General features: G+C 42.0%; 1 protein-coding gene across 1 annotated transcript in view; it reads right to left on the bottom strand.

The window, feature by feature from the left end:
• ruvbl1 (RuvB-like AAA ATPase 1) overlaps positions 1 to 21,279 on the bottom strand; it is a 50,853-nt gene that overhangs the window by 19,758 nt on the left and 9,816 nt on the right. The window contains 6 exon segments of the mRNA XM_052017512.1: positions 781 to 883; positions 8,553 to 8,751; positions 10,692 to 10,755; positions 14,544 to 14,693; positions 16,303 to 16,392; positions 19,756 to 19,907. Of these exon segments, the coding sequence (XP_051873472.1) occupies positions 781 to 883; positions 8,553 to 8,751; positions 10,692 to 10,755; positions 14,544 to 14,693; positions 16,303 to 16,392; positions 19,756 to 19,907 (758 nt within the window).

The raw sequence follows: 21,279 nt of genomic DNA, 5'->3' as shown, positions 1-21,279 counted from the left end.
ATGCTTACATCTTAAATGTTAGAAAATGAAAAGGATAAATAGGCAATCAGCAAATAATTAGTTTGAGATAACTATTAGTAAATACTTTACAGTAATACAATTGTCCCTAGGATGCACTGGGTGAACACAGCACCATACGCAGGCTAAGAGAGAAGGAGCCAGGTTCAATGGGTTTCAGCCACTGAGATTGCCATTAGTACCATTAGTTGGGGAGACCCTGAGGAACTGGATCCATTGCCCCTGACCTTTGAGCTTAGGGCTACAGGTAGAAAGTATTTCCTCCAAAGGGCCAAACTAACCTCCTAGTGAGAACACTGATTCATTGTTTCCATGAGTATTCATACCCGCTACACTTTGCATAACATGCTTTTCCTCATATCCCAATTTTTGTTTCCACCATCAGTTTAAATCCGTGTTTCCTGGTCCTCAAATCATCTACTAATGGGAACAACTTCTCTCCATTTATCTAATCATGATGTTGCACACCTCTGATCGATTCTCCTCTCCATCTTCCTTGATCCATGGAGAACAACCCAACTTCTCTAGTCTAACCTTGCAACTGAAACCCCTTAATCCTGAACCCTTCTACTAAGTTCTTTCTACACCTTCTCAGGGACCTTCACATCCTTCCTTAAGCATGAATGGTGACTTGGGTTAGATGCTGCAAGACCGTAGGTGCTTCAGGGAAGATGAATCAGTCCCTGCAAGGGAGCTGGGAGAGGGAAAGACAAACTTTTCTCCCCTACCACACACCATTTGAGCCCAGAAAGCCATACATACCTGCATCATCTCATCGGGGGTGTACAACATGGTCCTGATGATCATGACCCGGTCCAGAAGATCAAGCGGAATTCCATGGGGAGATACAACATCCTCTGTACCCCTGGGGGAAAAAAAACAGTTAACTTCAATGAACAGTCCATAACTAGAAGAAAGCTACAGCTCATTTGGCAGCATGCCTGAAATTCCACATCAGCTTCAGAAGAAAGCTCTTTTAAAAAAACTAAAAAAAGTAATAAAACAGCTATTTAAATAAACCCCATTTCCCATTTAGATTATGAATTGAATTATAAATTGCATGTAAAAGTTGTCGAGTCCCAGTAATTCCATTTAGTTAATTGTATTACATTAAATTTACATATAGATTAAAATTTCAAGCAGTTCAATCCATCTCAGTGCTGACACTGCTGGAGTTCAAAGAAATCTTTGTTTTTGTGGCAAAGATTTTTTTTAAACAAAGCACATCTATGCCGCTAGATGGTGCTATGTCAACATGACCACAGGAATCTCCACTCTGTTCCACCTATTCCCTTGGCCAAGAAAACATTCAAAAATTTAATTAGCAAACATGATAGCATAATTGGCAAGACATCTCTCTGTCAACCACAACACAACAGTACATGGTCTTGTAGTGCTGAGATTAAATTGAAAATCGGAGCAGTGCATGCATTCCTGCAACAGTGCCGTGTGTAACCCCCAACATGTCAGGTGATAATGGGCTGGACAGATTGGAAAGGTGCCTGCTTAATTTCATGGGACCTGCTGAATTATTAGATCTCAGCTTGGGTGGTCTTTAGAATACAAACAGTCCCAGCATTCCTTTAGTGGTGCTTGGGCAGGGGTGTGGGAAGAAGAAAATCAAAACTGCAGAGGTTGGAAAATGGAAGTAAAAATATTATGTTGGAAACACTCAGAAGGTCCGGGAGCATCTGTGGAGAGAGAAAAAGAGTTAACGTTCTGGATCAATATCCCTTCAATTCCGATGAAGGGCCATTGAACTGAAGAGGTAACTCAGTTTCTTATAGCCTTCTCTACAGATAAGCTATAAGGGAAGGTTGTTTTCCCTAGGGTGTCAGAGGCTGAGGGGAGACCTGATAGAGGTTTTAAAATTATGAGCGGCATAGATAGGGTAGACAGTCAGAATCTCCGTCCCTCCCAAGGTAGAAGTGTCAAACACTAGAAGACATACTTTTAAGGTTAGAGGTGACCCAAGGGGCTATTTCTTTAAAAAAAATTGATGGAGAGTGGTAGGTGCCTGGTATAGGTTACCGGGGTTGTAGTGGAAGCAGGCAGTTTGGTGAAGTTTAAGAGGCTTTTAGATACATGAATATGAAGGGAATGGAGGGACATGGATGATACACAGGACAACAACATTTAGTATAAATTGGCATCAAGATCAACACAACATTATGGGCCGAATGGCCTGTCCAGTGTTATGTTCTAAAGGTTGCTTGACCTGCTGAGTGTTTAGAACCATAGAACAATACAGCACAATACAAGTCCTTCGGCCCACCATGTTGTGCCGACCTTCAAACCACTCCTAAGACTATCTAACCCCTTCCTCCCACATATCCCTCCATCTTAAATTCCTCCATATGCTTATCTAACAATCTCTTCAACTTGACCAATGTTCAGCCTCCACCACCACCCCAGGCAGCGCATTCCATGCACCAACCACTCTCTGGGTGAAAAACCTCCCTCTGACATCTCCCTTGAACTTCCCACCCATTACCTTAAAGCCATGTCCTCTTGTATTGAGCATTGGTGCCCTGGGAAAGAGGCGCTGGCTGTCCACTATCTAAGTATTTTGTACACCTCTATCATGTCTCCCTTCGTCCTCCTTCTCTCCAATGAGTAAAGCCCTAGCTCCTTTAGTCTCTCCTCATAAGCCATACTCTCTAATCCAGGCAGCATCCTGGTAAATCTCCTCTGCACCCTTTCCAACACCCCACATCCTTCCTATAATGAGGCGACCAGAACTGGACACAGTACTCCAAATGTGGTCTAACCAGAATTTTGTAAAGCTGCATCATTACTTCGCGGCTCTTAAACTCGATCCCACAACTTATGAAAGCTAACATCCCATAAGCTTTCTTAAATACCCTATCCACCTGTGTGGCAACTTACAGTGATCTGTGGATATAAACCCCCAGATCCCTCTGCTCCTCTACACTGCCCAGAATCCTGCCATTTACCTTGTATTCCGCCTTGGAGTTTGTCCTTCCAAAGTGTACCACCTCACAGTTCTCTGGATTGAACTCCATCTGCCACTTGTCAGCCCAGCTCTGCATCCTATCAATATCCTTCTGTAAGCTTCGACAGCCCTCCACACTATCCACAACACCACCGATCTTTGTGTCATCTGCAAACTTGCTAACCCAGCCTTCCACCCCCTCATCTAAGTCATTAATCAATATCAGCAAAAGTAGAGGTCCCAGAACCAATCCCTGTGGGACACCACTAGTCGCAGCCCTCCAATCCGAATGCACTCCCTCCATCACAACCCTTTACTTTCAACAGGTAAGCCAATTCTGAATCCACATGGCCAAGCCTCCCTGGATCCCTTGGCCTCTGACCTTCTGAAGAAGCCTACCATGCGGAACCTTGTCGAACGCCTTACTAAAATCCATGTAGACCACATCTACTGCACTACCCTAATCAATCTTCCTGGTCACCTTCTCAAAGAACCCTATCAGGCTAGTGAGGCAAGATCTTCCCTTCACAAAGCCATGCTGGCTGTCCCTAATCAGTCCATGATTCTTTAAATGATCATAGATCCTATCTCTTAGAATCCTTTCTAGCAGTTTACCCACCACAGACGCAAGGCTCACTGGTCTGTAATTCCCTGGACTATCCCTACTACCTTATTTGAATAAGGGGACAACATTCGCCACCCTCCAATCCTCCAGTACCATCCCTGTGGACAACGAGGACTCAAAGATCCTAGCCAATGGTTCAGCAATCTCCTCCCTCGCCTCATGAAGCAGCCTGGGGAACATTCTGTTAGGCCCCAGGGACTTATCTGTCCTAATATTTTCTAACAGCACATCCTCTTTCTTAATATCTACATACTCTAGAACATTACCCTTACCAACACTGTCCTCAGCGTCATCAAGACCCCACTCCTTCGTGAATATTGAAGAGAAGTATTCATTGAGAACCTCACCCATAGCTTCCAGGCACAGCTTCCCACCTTTGTCTTTAATCAGACCTACCTTTACTCTAGCCATCCTTCTGCTCTTCACGTATGAGTAAAAAGCCTTGGGATTCTCCTTAACCCTACTCGCCAAAGCCTTTTCATGTCCCCTTCTTGCTCTCCTCAGCCCCTTCTTAAGTTCCCTCCTTGCTACTCTATATTCCTCATGAGCCCCGTCTGATCCTTGCAGCTTACACCTTATGTATGCTGCCTTCTTCTTCCTAACTAGTTTTTCCACCTCTCATCACCCATGGTTCCTTCACCCTGCCATTCCTTCTCTGCCTCACCTGGACAAATTTATCCCTAACTTCCTGCAAAAGATCCCTGAACATCGACCACATCTCCATAGTACATTTCCCTTCAAAAATGTCATCCCAATTTACACTCTCAAGTTCTTGCCGTATAGCCTCATAATTTGCCTTTCCCCAATCAAATATCTTCCCGTCCTCTTTGCTCCTATCCCTGTCCATGACAATGCTAAAGGTTATGGAGCAGTGGTCGCCGTCCTCCAAATGTTCACCCACTGATAGATCTGTCACCTGACCCGGCTCATTACCTAAAACTAGATCTAATATGGCATTCCCTCTAGTCAGCCTGTCAACATACTGTGACAGGAATCCGTCCTGGACACACTTTACAAACTCTGCCCCGTCTAAACCTTTGGCATTAAGCAGGTGCCAATCAATATTTGGGAAGTTGAAGTCTCCCACTATAATAACCTTGTTATTTTTGCATCTTTCCAAAATCTGCCCCCCAATCTGCTCCTCAGTATCCCTACTGCTATCAGGGGGCCTATAGAATACTCCCAGTAGAGTAACTGCTCCTTTCTTGTTCCTGACTTCCACCCATATTGACTCTAGACAGGATCCTTCTACATTATCCACCCTTTCTGCAGCTGTAATAGTGTCCCTGACCAGCATCGCCACCCCTCCTCCTCTTCTCCCCCCTTCCCTATCCATTTTAAAACACTGAAAACCAGGAATATTCAATATCCATTCCTGCCCTGATGTCAGCCATGTCTCTGTAATAGCCACAATATCGTAGTCCCATGTACTTATCCAAGCTCTCAGTTCATATTCCTTATGCTTCTTGTATTTAAGTAAATGCACTTTAGCCCATCCGCCTTACTACTTTTACAGCCTGTACTCTGCTTCTCCTTCCTCAAAGCCTCTCTACCTGTTTGATCTAACTTTTCCCCATCCCCTTCTTCCTCTGACCTACTCCTCTGGTTCCCTTCCCCCTCGCAAACTAGTTTAAACCCTCCTGAACCACCTGAGCAAACCTGGTTGCAAGGATATTGGCCCCCCTCAGGTTCGAGTGTAACCCGTCCTCTCTGTACAGGTCCCACCTTCCCCTGAAGAGATCCCAATGATCCAAAAATCTAAAACCTTCCCTCCTGCACCAACTTCTGAGCCACACATTTATTTGCCATCTCCTCCTATTCCTACCTTCACTAATGGCGTGGCACTGGCAGCAATCCCGAGATTGCTACCTTTGAGGTCCTGTTCTTCAGCCTTCTGCCTAGCTCCCTAAACTCACTTTTCAGGACCTCATCCCTCTTCCTACCTATGTCATTGGTACCAACATGAACCACGACTTCTGGCTATTCTCCCTCCCACTCAAGAATCTTGTGGACCCGATCAGAGACATCCCGGACCCTGGCACCTGGGAGGCAACATACCACCCGGGATTCATGCTCACTGCCACAGAACCTCCTGTTTCCCCAACTATCGAGTCCCCTATCACTACTGCCTTCCTCTTCTGCTCCCTTCCCTTCTGAACAGCAGGACCAGTCCCAGTGCCACAGACCTGGCTACTGCTGCTAGGTCCCTGCAGGTCATCCCCCTCAACAGCTTCCAAAGTGGAAAACCTGTTAGTGAGGGGAACAGCCTCCGGGGTCCTAACTGCCCGTTTGTTTTCTTTTTCCTTTTCTCTCCCCTAACAGTCACGATTCTATCTACTTCCTGGACTCCAGAAGCACTTGCTCTAAGGGGGGTGACTGTCTCCTGATGTACAGTATCTAAATAACTCTCTCCTTCCCTGATGCTCTGCAGTGTTTGAGGCTGCAACTCCAGCTCATCAATTTTGAGCTGAAGTTCCTCCAGTCTCAAGCACTTACTGCAGATGTGGCCATTGTGGACCGCAGCAAGGTCCACGACCTCCCACATCAAGCAGCTGCAGCACACCACCATGTCCTCCATCTGAACTAATTCTTTTTTTTCCCCCCCACCTAGTTTTTTCCTACTTAAATATCTCTAATAGATAACAGGTAAACCTTACCTTTACTTACCAGCTACTCACCTGCTTCACCCCTTTAGCGCCTAAGCCCCTTAAGCCAAAGCCTAATCACTCCGCTCCCTCTCACTCTGCTGCCCGCTCTGACGCTGCCCGCTGGATATGGCTCTTTGCTTTTTAAACTGCCCGCGCTTTACCTGCTGACGTCATGTGCCTGCACAGTGCTGCCCCACTATTCCCGATGAGAACTTGTATAAAAAACTTATATAAAAAAAAACTATTTTTACTGCAGGAAGAATAGATTGTACAATGATCTTGGGGGCAGATGGTCAGGTGACAATTTGAATAGCTACCAGGACAGTTTGCTGGAAGGCCTTTTACAGTCTTCAAGATGGGGATGAAAGTATTAAAATGCAAGTGGATACTGCAGTGCTGATTCTTGAGATTCATTCAGGTGTATTTAGATGTAAAAAAAAACTCTCATCCTCTACTATGTTGTGAGTTTTCTACCTTTACAATCATTCCCTTGAATGATGCTTGCAAAGCTGCTCGTCTGCATAGACTGTAACCCAGTGAGAAGTGAAGCCTTCAGAACACGGCAGAGGCAAATTAAAAGGGAAAAGAAATTGAATGCCTGATGATGAGAAGGCCTCACCTGAGCAATACTGTGGCAAAAAAAAAATGCAGTGGTGAATGCTCTTCATGCCCATAAGTCCCAAATGACAGTATAGCAAAAGCTCATGCACCCTGGTCTATGCTGGCTAACGGTCCTACAATGTTCTGACACTAGCAAGCCATACTGTTCATTCACAGAAGCTAATAACAAAGCAGTTGGATAACACTGTTGGTGGGAGCAGTTGGTATGAAAAAAAACCTATAGCCCAGTAAGTGTCAGCATCTTGGGAGAGGACGGAAGAAAATAAAAAGTCAGAATGAAAAGAAAATTCTAATTGCTATTGTTAATTGCAGGTGAACGAGTTACCAAATTCTCTACAGCATAAGTAATTACACTTAATGAGAGCTAAAGGTGGTTTTTGAACAGGTCAGCACTAGATCAGGCCCCTAGATCCAACAGGGAAGCCGAAATGTGGTTAGCTCATGAGATACTTAGTTTATTATCACTTAGTTTATTAAGATACTTGGTTTACTTTCTGATACACAGTACACCTCCCAAAACACATGGATATTGGAAGTGTCATTCTTTGTCCAAGTTAATGTTAAAGTTCTAGATTCCTGTTTACCATATATACTTGCCCAAACAACCTTATTTATGACTTCTATTGCCATCAGACCTTCAATCCAAACAACATTCAAAACCAATGGAAGTGAATAATTAGACTAATCATTTGGTATCTCCAGTCTTTCTAAGAATAATCACATCTGCAAACAATTCCCCTCCCCCCAGTGAGATCAGGTGCTCCTGGCTCAGATCATCTTATCTGACCAGAGTCAAAAGGTTGCGAGCTTAAGGTTTATTCCATGATTTGGTGGGGTGAATCTTTAGTGCAGTATTTGTCATGTGCTACATTACTGTAGGTGCCATTCTTTAGAGGTGTTTTATTTGGATATTGCATTGAAGATCCCAAAATGTTATTTGAAAAGGAGCAGAGAACCAGGGATCTCATCCAGACTCCTGGCCAATATTTCAACCCCCTCCCCCAACTAATATTGTAGAGAAGTAAACAGTTTTTAAACCAAGTGTGTTGCAGAACACTGTTGTGCTTGTCTGTGCTGCTTCGAAACACCATTAACGAGTAACCCAGAGCCTGAACCAATAAATTAGAGATGCAAATTCAAACATCACCATGGCAGCTGTGGAATTTAAGTTCAATTACTTAAATAAATGTGTAATGATCATGAGCATGGTCATTAGTGAAGAGGACCCCAAAATTATTGGATTGTCATAAAAATCTCATCCATTTTCACTAATGTCCTCAAGGGAAAGAAAGAATCACAATGGTATAGTCTGGCCCATCAAGTCCACAAGTTTCTTGCTGTGTCTATGTAGGACTAACTTTGACAACTGTTTTCAGAATAATCAACATATGGGATGCAGCTACAGATACGAGAAGCCAGCACCTGGAAGTGATCAAGAAACAATTGAATGCACTTTCTCAACTGCCCTTAGTTTTACTCTGACCCATGGCAGATAGCCCAGGGCTGAATCTCAAGAGCTCTAATTTTCTTTCTATTGATTCAAAGGAACATTGGTAGCTTCTGGAACAGGCAGTTTACCAGTCAGGCGATGAAAATAAATATCTATCCCCTTTAACCCTGCCCCCCCCCCCCAAATAACTGTCGGGAACTATGAATAATAAGTTATATTTCATGGTTATCTTACCGAATAACGCAGTTTCCTCGGTTTGTAGCAAAAATAACAATGGGGGCGATGCTGGATTCAAGTGCCCGGTGCAAGTAAGTGAAGCACTCAATGTCGAGCATAGGCACTTCATCAATGAAGAGGACCCCTGGAACCAACTCAGCGACGCCTTGATCGATGTACTTGTTAACAACCTTATTAATTTCAGCCCGCAGTTTGTCTGCAATATTAAAGTTAATTTTTAACTCCAGGAATTGAGAACTAAGACCATTGTTAAGTACTCTTTGTCCAGCTATGGTTCAGTCACGAACATCAGGAACTACTTTACCAGGTCCCTCAATGGTATTGTGGAAGAATATAATGCAAGAGACACTACCACAATCCCATTTGAGAAAATCTCAAGAGTTTACATTACTGCAAGGTCGATGAAAATTCAGGGCAGAAGATGCATTTAGACTATTGTTTTGTGAGAAAAAGCTCTCATCTTATTGATGTTTAGTGGTGACTTTAGCCCTTAAATAAGACACAGACATCAAACCTGGGGGCTGGTTAAATTAGGAGGACAAGCTGTAGGTACAGAGATGAATTAATTATTTGCAGAAAGATTCAGGTTGGTGGTTAAATGGGCAGTCAAATGACAAATAATGTCTTCTACCAACAAATGTAAAATTTTGACATACTGAACAATTAATCAATATAGCATACCATTAAGAAAACAGAAACAGCAACGAGAAATCTAGGAAGGAATCTGGGAGCAACATTAGATTTGTCACTTTCAATGCTAAGAAAATATTCAGAAGTTGAAAAAGCAAACAGAATGTTCGTTAAATACCAGAATGGCAGAGTGCAGGCCAGAGAGGTCATAGCGAGACTTTATACAGAGAATGCATTCCTCAGCATCAGATATCATTTGAGTCGACTACATCCAATTTGGTCATCATATTGCACAAGAATACTAGTGTGGTCAAGAAAGCAGAAAAGAAAGGAGATACATGGAGACCACAAGAGTGGGTCCAAAATGCAAAGTGATAGCTTCAGAGGAAAGATTAGGAGAAGGGCCAAGTACTACAAAACAAAGGTGGGTAGGTAGCAGTGGGGGGGGGGGGGGGATGGGAGGTCAAGACATGACCCAAAACATCCATACAAGATACTAAATAGTTGGTAAGCCAATTCAAAAATCATCACTAGGAAGATTAAATGGAAAGTTAGAAGGAACACGTGCACATGCTCTCCCCCTTTTATAACATTGAATATTTGACCACAAGTGGTTACTGAAGCGGAAACTATAACATCTCTAAAAAGGGAATTAGATAAGTATTTGAAAAGGACAAGAATAAAAGGACACATGGAAAAGGGATTAGAGTAAATTGCTTCAGCTGAAGTGTGAACACTGCCACAGGCGCAATGGGATGAATGATTTCCCTCTGTGCTGGAACTCATGATTCTAATATTACTTCAAAGTCAGCCAGCGCAGTAGGACTCAAATTTAAATTAGCGCAAAGTATTTTTAAAATTGATATATTAATATACATTCTTTACTCAAAGCAAGTTAAAGGTTTAGAAATAAACTATTCAGTAAACTAAAAACTCATTTTAAAAAGGCATTCAAAACATGAAGTAGTAAGCTTTGATGAACTAAATGGTCTTTCCTTGCTCACTGCTGTTTACATAAATGATATTAGTTCTTATTCCTGATGTTTGAAGGAAATACATGTCGGTGTGCTCTTTAATTCCCTAACAGTACCTTTAAGTACAATCATTGCACAGTCACAGTTTAGATAAACCCAGAATTACTCCTTGAATTTTACTGCTTTCTTCAGATGGGTGGATTTCTACATCAGTACTTGAGGAGACGAGGGAGCAAGAAATCTGAAGGCACACTGTAGCTCTGTAGTGTTAATATATAGATTATCGTCACGGATAAAGGTCTTTAGATTTAATAGGTTTTCCAATTTCCCCTTAAAATGTGGAAAATATAATTCAGGGGAAACCAGTTTACATCAGAATCTACTGGAACTCATGAAGGATTGCATGTCCTTAATCTGAAAGCTGTGAAGCTGTAAAGGACTGTGTTATCAAAGAATCAGAGAGCTTAGATTCTTAAGAGAACTGCATTCAAAAGCTTGGTGCAGTGTTCATCATCTGTTGTAATAAACACACCTGTGATTTCAGTCTTCTTTGGTTTCATTAGCTGACCCATCATGGACAGGATATCTTGGCCACCCTGGATCAACAGAAATTAAGAAAAGAAAGTCAATTCGGCTGAGGTTGAATCCTCTACCTCATCAAATCTGAGCCGATGTCTATGATACGTCTCAGCAGACATTACAGCAATTCAAAGACAAAAATTCAAAAACTGGAAATCTGAAATTAAAACATTGTGGAAATGCAAGATGCACAAACCAAATTAATTTCAGACATAAAACATTTCAATTGTTTTGTCTACTATTCATTCCCAGAGTTATTGAGAAACAACTTGAACTGGTACATAATCCTCTTTTGCCGACCATCATTTGAATATTCCAAGGTACTGTCATGAAGATGAGTTACTTAGTTGAGGTACTGGAATGCTACCAGAACACAAATCAAACTCCAACAAGAGTGAGTTTTCAGCATAAAATCCAAGGGCAGGGGGTTAGACTCAAAGAGTCAAAAGTCAAACAGCATGGAAACAGGCCCTTCGGCCCAAATGGTCCATGCCAACTGTGTTGCCCAGTGAGGTAGTCCCATCTGCCCGTGTTTGGTCCATAGTCCTCTAAACCTCTTCTAACAATGTACTTACCTAGGCATCTTTTAAAAGTTGCTAATGTGCCCACATCAACTACCATTTCTGGAAACTCATTCAAAATACGCACCATCCTTTGTGTGAACAAGTTGCCCCTGATGTCCCTTTTGTGGGAGGAAGATGCCAAAGTAAATCAGGACAGAGCCCTTGGTTTTGTGAAAATGTTGAACGCCTGACCAACAGCACAATTAGCCCCAGGTAATGGAAACATGATCAGGAAAGGCTATTTGAAAACACTAAGCAGCTTCAAAGACTGCAGATGGTTTTTCAGAAAACTCTGAAGCAAGATTTTCTTCAAAGTTCTGTCATGGAAGACAGCATATTACAGCTAGACAATCTTCTGGGGAATCAGGACTAGAGGAGAAATGGGGTCCTGCATATCAGGGCTGATATTGTCAGCTGTATAATTGTAAAAACTATCTTCTCTGCCCACACCTCCCCCCCAGTTGGTAGTATCTACAAGAGGTGCTGCCCTTAAGAAGGTACATCCAGAAATCCCACCATCTAGGCCGTGCCATTTTCTCACAGCCACCATTGGGCAGTAGGTACAGAAGCCTGAAGTCCCACACCACCAGGTTCAAGAATAGCTACTTTCCTTCCACTATTTGGTTCTTGAACCAACCAGCATAACCCTAATCACTACAGTTTAGCAACACCAAAATGGACTTTGTTTTATTTAAATTCTAATTGTATTCTTTCTTGTAAAAATTATGTATAGTTTATGTTTAATTTATGTTTTTCTTCTGAATGCTGCTTACATGATGCTATGTGCCTGTGATGCTGCTGTAAGTTTTTCATTGCACCTGTGCATACGACAATAAACTTGCCTTTGATCTTAACCATACCACGTTTGGGATACTGCAACTGGTTTTGTACAAATCCTCTTTTATCAGTCATGAATGCAAGAGAAAAGGGGGTAAATAATCAGTATTTTTTAAAAATTTCTGTTGATAGTGTCCAGGAATTCTGCACAAAAGGTAAGGAGGGAAATGATGCCCAATGGTACACATCCAATTTGTGTTGGAGTTTACAAGTTGATTGGATGAGGAAACCGATGTAGTGGAAGCTGCACCAGGAGTCCTGGATGCAATACATGACCCCAATGGATTCACATGGGAAGTACTGCCTCATCTGAATGGTGGTGAGGGAGGTGGTGTAGGGGCAGGTGTAACACCTAGGATGGTTGCAGGGATAAGTGACTGGAGGGTGGATCAGCAGGGAGGGATGAGCAGACAAGGGAGTCACGGAGAGAGTGATCCCTGCAGAAAGCGGGCAGGGGAGGGGAAGATGTGCTTGATGGTGGAATCCTGTCGGAGATGGCGGAAATTGTGGAGAATATGTTGGATGTGTAGGCTTGAGGTGGTAGGCGAGGACAAGGGGAACTCTATCCCTGTTATGTCTGGGTAGGGGAGGGGGAAAATGGGGTGAGGCAGATGAAAGGGAATAGAAGAGATGTGGGTGAAGGTTGTATCGATGGTAGTGGGAATTAGTTCTGGAACATAAATGAAGCAGCCAGCCAGGAACAGATACATCCTAGAAACTGCAATGAAATGAATGACCACCATATCTATGTTAATTTACTAATTGTTTAAGAAGGGTTTCATTCTAAATAACATCGTTTATGTAACTGAAAGTTTTCTAGATCCAACGTTAGCAACATAATGATCACTTTACCTGATTGCTCTCGGTTGGCACATTGAGCAGGCCAAGTCATTTGAATGCCCACACCAGTCTAGCAAAAACAGACACTATTCTGAGCTTTGGGAGGACATTATCAGGTGGTCAGAGACAAAGATTCAAGGATGTGCTCAAATCTTTCCTGAAGTGTAACATCCCCTGGGAACCTCTGACCCATGACCACTCAAAGTGGAGGAGAGTTTGGGGTGGCATTGAGAACATTGAGACCAGGCATTGGGTGAGCACAAAAGCCCTGCGGATGTGGTGGAAGGAGCCCACTACCTCAAGGTACCCACCTGCTTGCCCTCTTAGCTACTTCCTGTCCTACCTATGGAAGAATCCAAGGTTCACCTACTAACCTCGTTAGCCACCTCAGAACCCCCAAAATCAGCATAGAGGAAATGGAATTGTTTTATCATTATCACATGTACTGAGATACAGTGAAAATCTTGTCTTGCATATCGTTCATACAGATCAATTCATTACACAGTGCATTGAGGTAGTAGTAAAACAATAACAGAATGTAGAATAAAGTGTAACAGCTACAGAGAAACTCCAGTGCGGGTAGACAATAAGGTGCAAGGTCATAATGTGGTTGATTGAGGTCAAGAGTCCATCTTATCATACCAGGGAACTGTTCAATAGTCTTATAACAGAGGCAAGTTACCCTCAATTCTGAGGAACTTCCTAAGAAGATAGTTTACCATTGACAGTCTGGAAATCAGGAAAAGTACAAGAGGTGTTGCCATATTTAAAAACAAAATGCTGTAAAAGCACATCAAAAGTGGTTAAAATGTCAAACATCAAATGGAAACAAAGATTCTACAAGCTAAAAATCATACCAAATTTGTAAATTTCAATGACACATTTATTCTACAGAGGGCTGGTGTAAATCTAGGGGGTGGCAAATTGACTCAGTTTCATTCCAATCTTCAGGTTAGAATAGAGCAGCATATGTGGAGGGAAAAGGAACTGTCAATGCTTTGAGTCGAAACCCTGCATGAGGACTCAGTGCCCTTCAGTAGATTGTTTGTTTCTTCAGGTTAGAATTGTCTCACAGGCACTATACAAAGAATGTCAGAGGGTTCTTCAGAACTCCTGCCAGCAGTCCTCTCTCAACCAGCACCACCAGAAACTGATCAAACTTATTAGCAGGATTGTGGTTTCTTTTGTCATCTAAACAAACCCAGCAAAATCCAAAGGAAAATCCACCACCTGTAAGAAAGTACTTCAGCCCTTTTTTGATGCACTATGATAATACAGATCTGCAAGCACAAATACTGATGAATTGAAATACAAGTTCACCAATGCAGACATTTTCAGGTTGCACATTAGTGCACCAAACAATCTGCTGGAGGAACTCAGCCAGTCAAGCAGCATCTCCCAGATGCTGCTCAGCCGAGTTCCTCCAACATGTTTGTTGCTCCAGATTCCAGCATCTGCAGTATCTCATGTCTCCATAACATTTTCAGGTTGCTCATTAGAGCACCTCTTCCCCGTTTTCTTATGTTAAGTTGGTTAGTGGACATAAATAATGCTATGTCTATTACCTGTGGTCTCGCATTTGCAACATCTAGATCGTGCAGTGTCACGTCCTGTATGATCTCTTTCTTCTTGTGAACATCGCCCTTTGGCAGCGGAACATACTCTTCAGCTTCAAGGTCAAATTCCGTGGCGTATGTATCACACCTGCCTTGTCTCTGTGATGTCCAGGGAGGAGGTGCAGTGGGGGAAATAAGACAGGTGCACTGTCAGCTTTCTTTCCAAATAAGATTCAAAGAAAGGCAGTGGAGCTGAGGAGGCCCGATACACAATTATGGCATAATGGCATAGTGTCGACACATTGCAACTGTCTCCCTCATTTTTGGCAAGCAAAGTCAGCCCATCTGTCCACCTCGATCTTTGCCAAAACCACTTAGCTTCCCAGAAAATTGGCCTTTTTCTCATCCTGAGATAATACTACCTCTAAATTTTCTATTCTTACTAAAGGACCTGATGCAACAGATAACATTAACCACAGTTCAGTGAACAGGTTAAGGTCACTTTGTAGCTGGATGGCCCAGCATGTGATAACTTGTTCTGATAAAATGCTTAGCAACTTTTCCAAATCATATAAAGCTCTTTTGCCTGAGGTACAGAACCTATTGACTGAGTAGTGAATAGATTATAGACACAACACACTAGGTTATTACATTTCTTTTTGTCAACTTTCTCCCTTCTTGTCTCCTAAAGGCACTGTGGCCTGCTGAAATATAGGCTCCACTTGCATTGGTCACCCTTTAGTGAACATTCTTCATGTATTAAATTCAGAGAGTGCACAATGGCAGACTATTGTGTTGAGATCGTAGCCAAACAATTTCTTCAGCTGTTCTCCACACACTTGTGTATCAAGGATCACGGCATTAAGGGCAAGGAACCTGGCTGATCTCTCTCTCTCTCTCTCTCCCTGGAGCAACAAGAGTAAATTTAGAATCCCTAAAAGCTTGTTCCCAAGATCAATATTGATCAGAGATTGAAGATCACATTTCAGCTTGCCCATACCATCATCACTACACTAGCAGGTGTGTTTCTAAGAAAATAAATTTAATAAATATTCATTGCTGGTATTTTTAGTGTATCAAAATCTTCTATTCAACCCTTAGTCCACTTGGTATTACAGATCTACAACCCAGGAAAGACATGGCTATAAAATGGATCAGGTTCAAGCACCTGAACAACAATTAGAATCATACTACAGAGTTTATATTTAAGATATATTGAGGTGCAAGCAGAGCAATCGAACTCGAGAACTTAATTTTCAGTGTTTTGCACAGATTTGGAAATGAAGTACAGCTACCGTCCCATATCCTTTTAGAACTTGGTTCCCGTTCAGGCAATTCTCACTGTTTTGGCATCTCCAGAGAAAAAACAAATTCCCATTTATTTGGCTTGGAATTGAACTGTAATGCCCTTAAAAACTCATGGACAGACTTATTTCATGGACAGACTTATTTCATGTCCAAAGTTAAACAGAACCTTAGTGTATCAGTTTTAAACACTCATAGACACATGAATGAACACCGACAACTTGTATACAGCTTTTATCGAATTCCCTGCACATTTTTAATTCTGACCTTTTGACAAAACCCAACCTCACCCTTTTCAACATTGTTTTAAAATCAAAAAGGTGGAGTTTTCCTTCCTATAATAAACTACCCAGAGCTAAGCCACACAGGATCCATTTAATCTTGAAGTCAAAGAATTGTTTAAAAAAAAATCTGCTTAATCCTGTGTCAACAACTTGACCTGATTAAGCTTTGGAAAAATTACCTTTACAGCTCCGCTGTTTGCTTCAATATAAATCACATCTCCAACTTCCACACGTTCTTTTTGTAGACTCTCATAGATACTGGGATCAAGCTGAAATGCACCACATATGACATTAATTACATAATAGAGTTGCTGAAGATTAAAACAAAACATGCACAAATACTCATCATGCTTAACTGTGCATGCAACTGTTCTAAAAATAAACTGTACAAGTTTTAAATACCTGGACATTTTCTAGACTTTTTTAAAAAAATAAATAAACAAGCAAAATTTAGAGGTCACATTCTATAATTTAATCTGTTTATAATCAAAAAGCCATTGGTGACAAGTAAATTAGATTTTATTGTCTTGGACAATTTAAAAAAAATATTTTACCTAGAATTACAAACCTGTAGCCTTGCCCTAAGGCATTTTGTGACCTGCTCTTCATTCACTGTCATCACTGTCACCAGAGCTGCACCTATTAGCATTTCACACCAAATTATGTAGCACAATGGTGTATGTGGTTGCACAGAGGTTCACCAGGACATTGCCTGGATTGCAGAACTTTAGTCATAGGGAGACTCTGGATGGACTGGGCTTGTTTTCTTTGCAGCAAAGGAGGCTGAGGGGTGACCCAATAGAGATGTATCAAATTTTTATAATAGATTGGATAGATATTTAGAGTCTTTATCCTCATGGTAAGGGTATCAAAAAACAAGACGGGATAGGTTTAAGGTGAGAGGAAGAAGTTTAAAAAGAGATCTGAAGGTAAAAGTTTTTTTAAAAAATATACAAACACAGGGAGTGGTTGATATCTGGAAGTCCCTGTCAGAGGAGATGACAGAGTGAGATACATAGACTCATACAGCATAGGAGCAGGTCCTTTATCCCAACTAGTCAGCGATGCTTATCCATACTAATCCCATTTGCCCGCATTAGATCCGTACCCTTCTACTACTTTCATATCCAAGTACCTGTCCAAATGCCTTTTAAACATTGCATTTGTATCTGCTTCTACCACTTCCTCTGATAGATCATTCCATGTGACCAACATCCCCCGTGTGAAAAACTTGCCCCTCCATTTTAAATTTCTCCCCTCTCACCTTAAACCTGTGCCCTCTGGCATTGGACACCCCACCCAAGAAAAAAAAGACCATCTAACCCATCTATGCTCCTCATTTTATAGACCTCTAGAAGGTCACCCCTCAGCCTCTTACATTCCAGTGAGAATAAACCCAGCCTATCCACTCTCTCCTTATGACTACAGTCCTCCATTCCAGGCAACATCTTGGTGAATCACTTCTGCACTCTACTGCTACCAGTATGGCGACCAGACCTGTACACAATACTCGAGTGCGGGTCTAACCAATGTTTTGCGCAGCTGAAACACGACGTTCCAATTCTTATACTCAATGCCTCGGCCTGTGAAGGCATGCATACTGAATGCTTCTTCATTTCCCTATCCAACTGTTGCTATTTTCAGGGAACTATGAGCTTGCACCCCAAGGTCCTTCTGTACATCAACACTCCTGTCCCATTTATTTACTGTACACGTCCTATTAGCATTTTGGGACAAATACATTACACCACACTTGTCTGGATTAAATGCCATCTGGCACCACTCCAGCCAACTTTCCATCTGGTCTATGCCTCGATATCTTTTCACAACCTTCTTTGCGTCATCAGCAAATCTACTAATCAGTCCACCTACATTCTCATTTAAGTCATATGTGTATATGACAAACAACAATGGTCCCAGCACCGATTCCTGTGGTACACCACTGGGTGCAGAGTTCCACTCAGAAAAGTGTCCCATGTGCCCAAACCTTCTGGACCAGACTACCTTGCGGGACTTTGTCAAAAGCAATGCTGAAGTCACGTAAACGATGTCTACCGCACTGCCTTCTTTAAAATTTCAGATTAGCGAGGCAGGATTCCCCTTGCACAAAAAGCACATCGATGACTCCTAATCAGTCCCTGCCTCCAAGTGAACAAATCCTGTCCTTCAGAAATTTTTTTTCCAATAACTTCCCTATTATCGATGCAAGGCTCAATGGGTTGTAGTTTCCTGGCTTATCCCTACTGCCCTTTTTGAACAAGGAAACAACACTAGCTATCCTCCAGTCTTCTGTATCCTCACCTGTGGCTAACAAAGATGCAAAAATCTTTGTCAGAGACCCAGTGATCTCCTCCCTTGCTTCTCTTAGCACCTTGTGATAAATCCTGTCAGGCATGTGGGGATTGATCCACCATAATGTGTACCAATATTGCTAATACTTACTCCTTCCTGACAAAGACATGTTCCAGGACATCAGTTTACCTTTCTCCTAAGTCCACCCTCTTCCCTGGTGAATAACCTAGTAGTATTCATTTTTGGATCTCACTTATATCCCATAGCTCCACACATATATCACCCTTTCAGTCTGAGGGGACCTACTCTTCTTTACCTACTTCTTGCTTCTAATGGAGCCATAAAAGATTTCAGGATTCTCCTTAATCCTATTTGCTAAAGTCATTTAATGGCCCCTTTTGCCCTCCTAATTTCCTTCTCAAGTTCTCTCCTACATGCCATATAAAGCTTAAAGGTCTCAGTACAAAACAAATGCATCAACTCTCGCATTATGGAGGTTGTGTTCCAAAAAAATCATCCTTATTGCAATTTTCAATAAAGTGAAGCCACGCCATCTGCACATGCGTCAAGAAACGAGAGCTGAAAAACAAATTCACTTTCCCCCACCAAATAAAATTCTGTTACACTGAATTTTATTCCACATTTCAAGAATCTGGGTAGTGATTTGGGAATTTCTGTTACCTGAACAGCTGAAATGCAGGGGTCACTAATACCTGACGCATGCTTCCTTCTTATTTCTGGTCAAACCTATTTCCTTTAGAAACCAAAGATCCCTAATCTTACCATCTTTGAGTCTTACCCTTACAGGGACATACTGACTCTGAGCTCTTACTATGTCACCTTTAAGTGTTCCTCACTTTCTGGATGTTGCTTTTCCCTCCACCAGCTGCTCCCAATCTGCCTTATACTGTTGAAATCAACCCTCCTCCAATAAGACCACACTATGTTTAAGAGACATTCAGACAAGTACTTAGGTAGGCAAGGCTGAGAAGAATACGAATTTAACATGGGCAAGTGTATTACTGCAGATGGGCAAAAGGTCAGCATCGACATGATGGGCTGAAGGACCTGTTTCTGAGCTGTACAACTATGACAAGAGACTGTATCCAAGTTTAGAAGGACAAAAATCCATACCGAGGGCCAGTATGGGAATTTTGGAATGGTTGTCAAATAGCTTAGTGACATTACTCAAAGGAATACTTCTCAGAAATTTCTTGTGGATTGCATCCAGGTCATCAACAGACTCAGTTGGAAGAAGTTACATGGCTTTTTCCTAGAATGTTATTACCCCTTGCTAAAACAGAAGGAATATCAACATAATTACGAACAATTTTCCACACCTTCAGTTGTTTAGTGCCCTTTGCTGTCTTTAACCCAATGATAACGTGGCTGACTGTCTTTCCATAACCACCCATGGGATTCTCAGTCTCACAAGGGGTCAGTTCTGTGACCTCTCCTTCATAAACTTCCTTTGTCTCTTTAATCCTTAGGCCTGAAAAAACATTAGAAACATTTAGTACAGTCAATAAATCATGAACATGTTGGGTTGGTGAAGAAAACAAGAAAATAGATGCCTTTGGAAATATTTCACATAATTAGTGCTTTTACTTTAAAGGTTTCACGGCAGTGCTCACAGCAGCCCATCCATCTGGCACTAATATAACAACTGCTGCCACCAAACTCTGTCCAGTGAAGCTTTGGTTTCAAGTCAAGTCTGTCATGTGCACAAGTTCAATAAGGTACAGGTACAATGAAAAAACTCGCTTGCAGCAGCACCACAGGCACATAGGCTCACCCAAAACATAAATTATACAAGTCAGTGAAGAGAGAAAGAAAAAAAACTGGAAAAACAAGACATTAATGCAAAAAGAAACAGAGACAAGTCCACGGTAGTGCAAGAGGTGGTCCATTGCTGAGGTGGGGATAGGGTTGTGTAGGTCGGTTCAAGAACCTGATGGTTGTAGGAAAGTAGCTGTTTCTGAACCTGATGGTGTGTGACTTCAGGCTTCTGTCCCTCCTACCCGATGGTAGCAGCGAGAAGCAGTCATGACCCGGATGGTGGGGATCCTTGATGATAGACACTGCCTTCTTGAGGAGGCACCTCCTGTAGATGCTATTAATGGTGAGGAGGGCTGTGTCTGTGATGGACCACACTGTTTTCACTACTCTCTGCAGCCTCTGGCTACATAAATTTGAAGTAATTGTAGGATTAGTGGGGAGATGAGGAAAATTGTTTTTCACCCAGAGTGGTAAGAGTTTGGAAATCAATGTCGGAAAGGGTGGTAGCCATCACACTTAAGCAATACTTGGATGTATATTTGAAGAGCCATGAGCTGCAGAGCTATAGATCTAATGTTAGAAGATTGGATTTGGTAGGGCCATTCTTTTTTTGACCAGTATAGACATGGGCCAAATGGCCTCCAGTATTGTGCATTTCTATGATACATGAGATCTACACTTCAAGACCAGAACTGAAAGCATTCATTGGCACCAATAAAAAAACAGTTCATCTGTTTCTAATGTGCTGTTATTAACTAACTTTCACTCAAAAAAGACAACTCCAAATGAAGATTTACAGGATTATTTGGAGAACCTTGACTGCAAATGGATTAGCAAATTAACTAAACCTAAAGAGACTTAGTTATTAAAGACACTGCTTAAGTACAGAGTTAGGTGAAACAAACCCAGAGGTTTGATCTTTAGGGTTCTGTTTTGAGTTACCAGTAAGTGAATCATACTGCTTCTGGAAAAGACAACCACATTATTCCTCCGAGTCTTCCACATCCCAAAAATATCCTATCCTACCTAATAATCCATCACTTGGCTGATATGCAAGATAGGTGACCCGAAAGAGTTCAACTCTT

This window comes from Pristis pectinata, chromosome 6, assembly GCF_009764475.1.
Source record: "Pristis pectinata isolate sPriPec2 chromosome 6, sPriPec2.1.pri, whole genome shotgun sequence".
In the NCBI taxonomy this organism is placed as follows: Eukaryota; Metazoa; Chordata; class Chondrichthyes; order Rhinopristiformes; family Pristidae; genus Pristis; species Pristis pectinata.
This window is presented reverse-complemented; position numbering and strand designations above follow the sequence as displayed.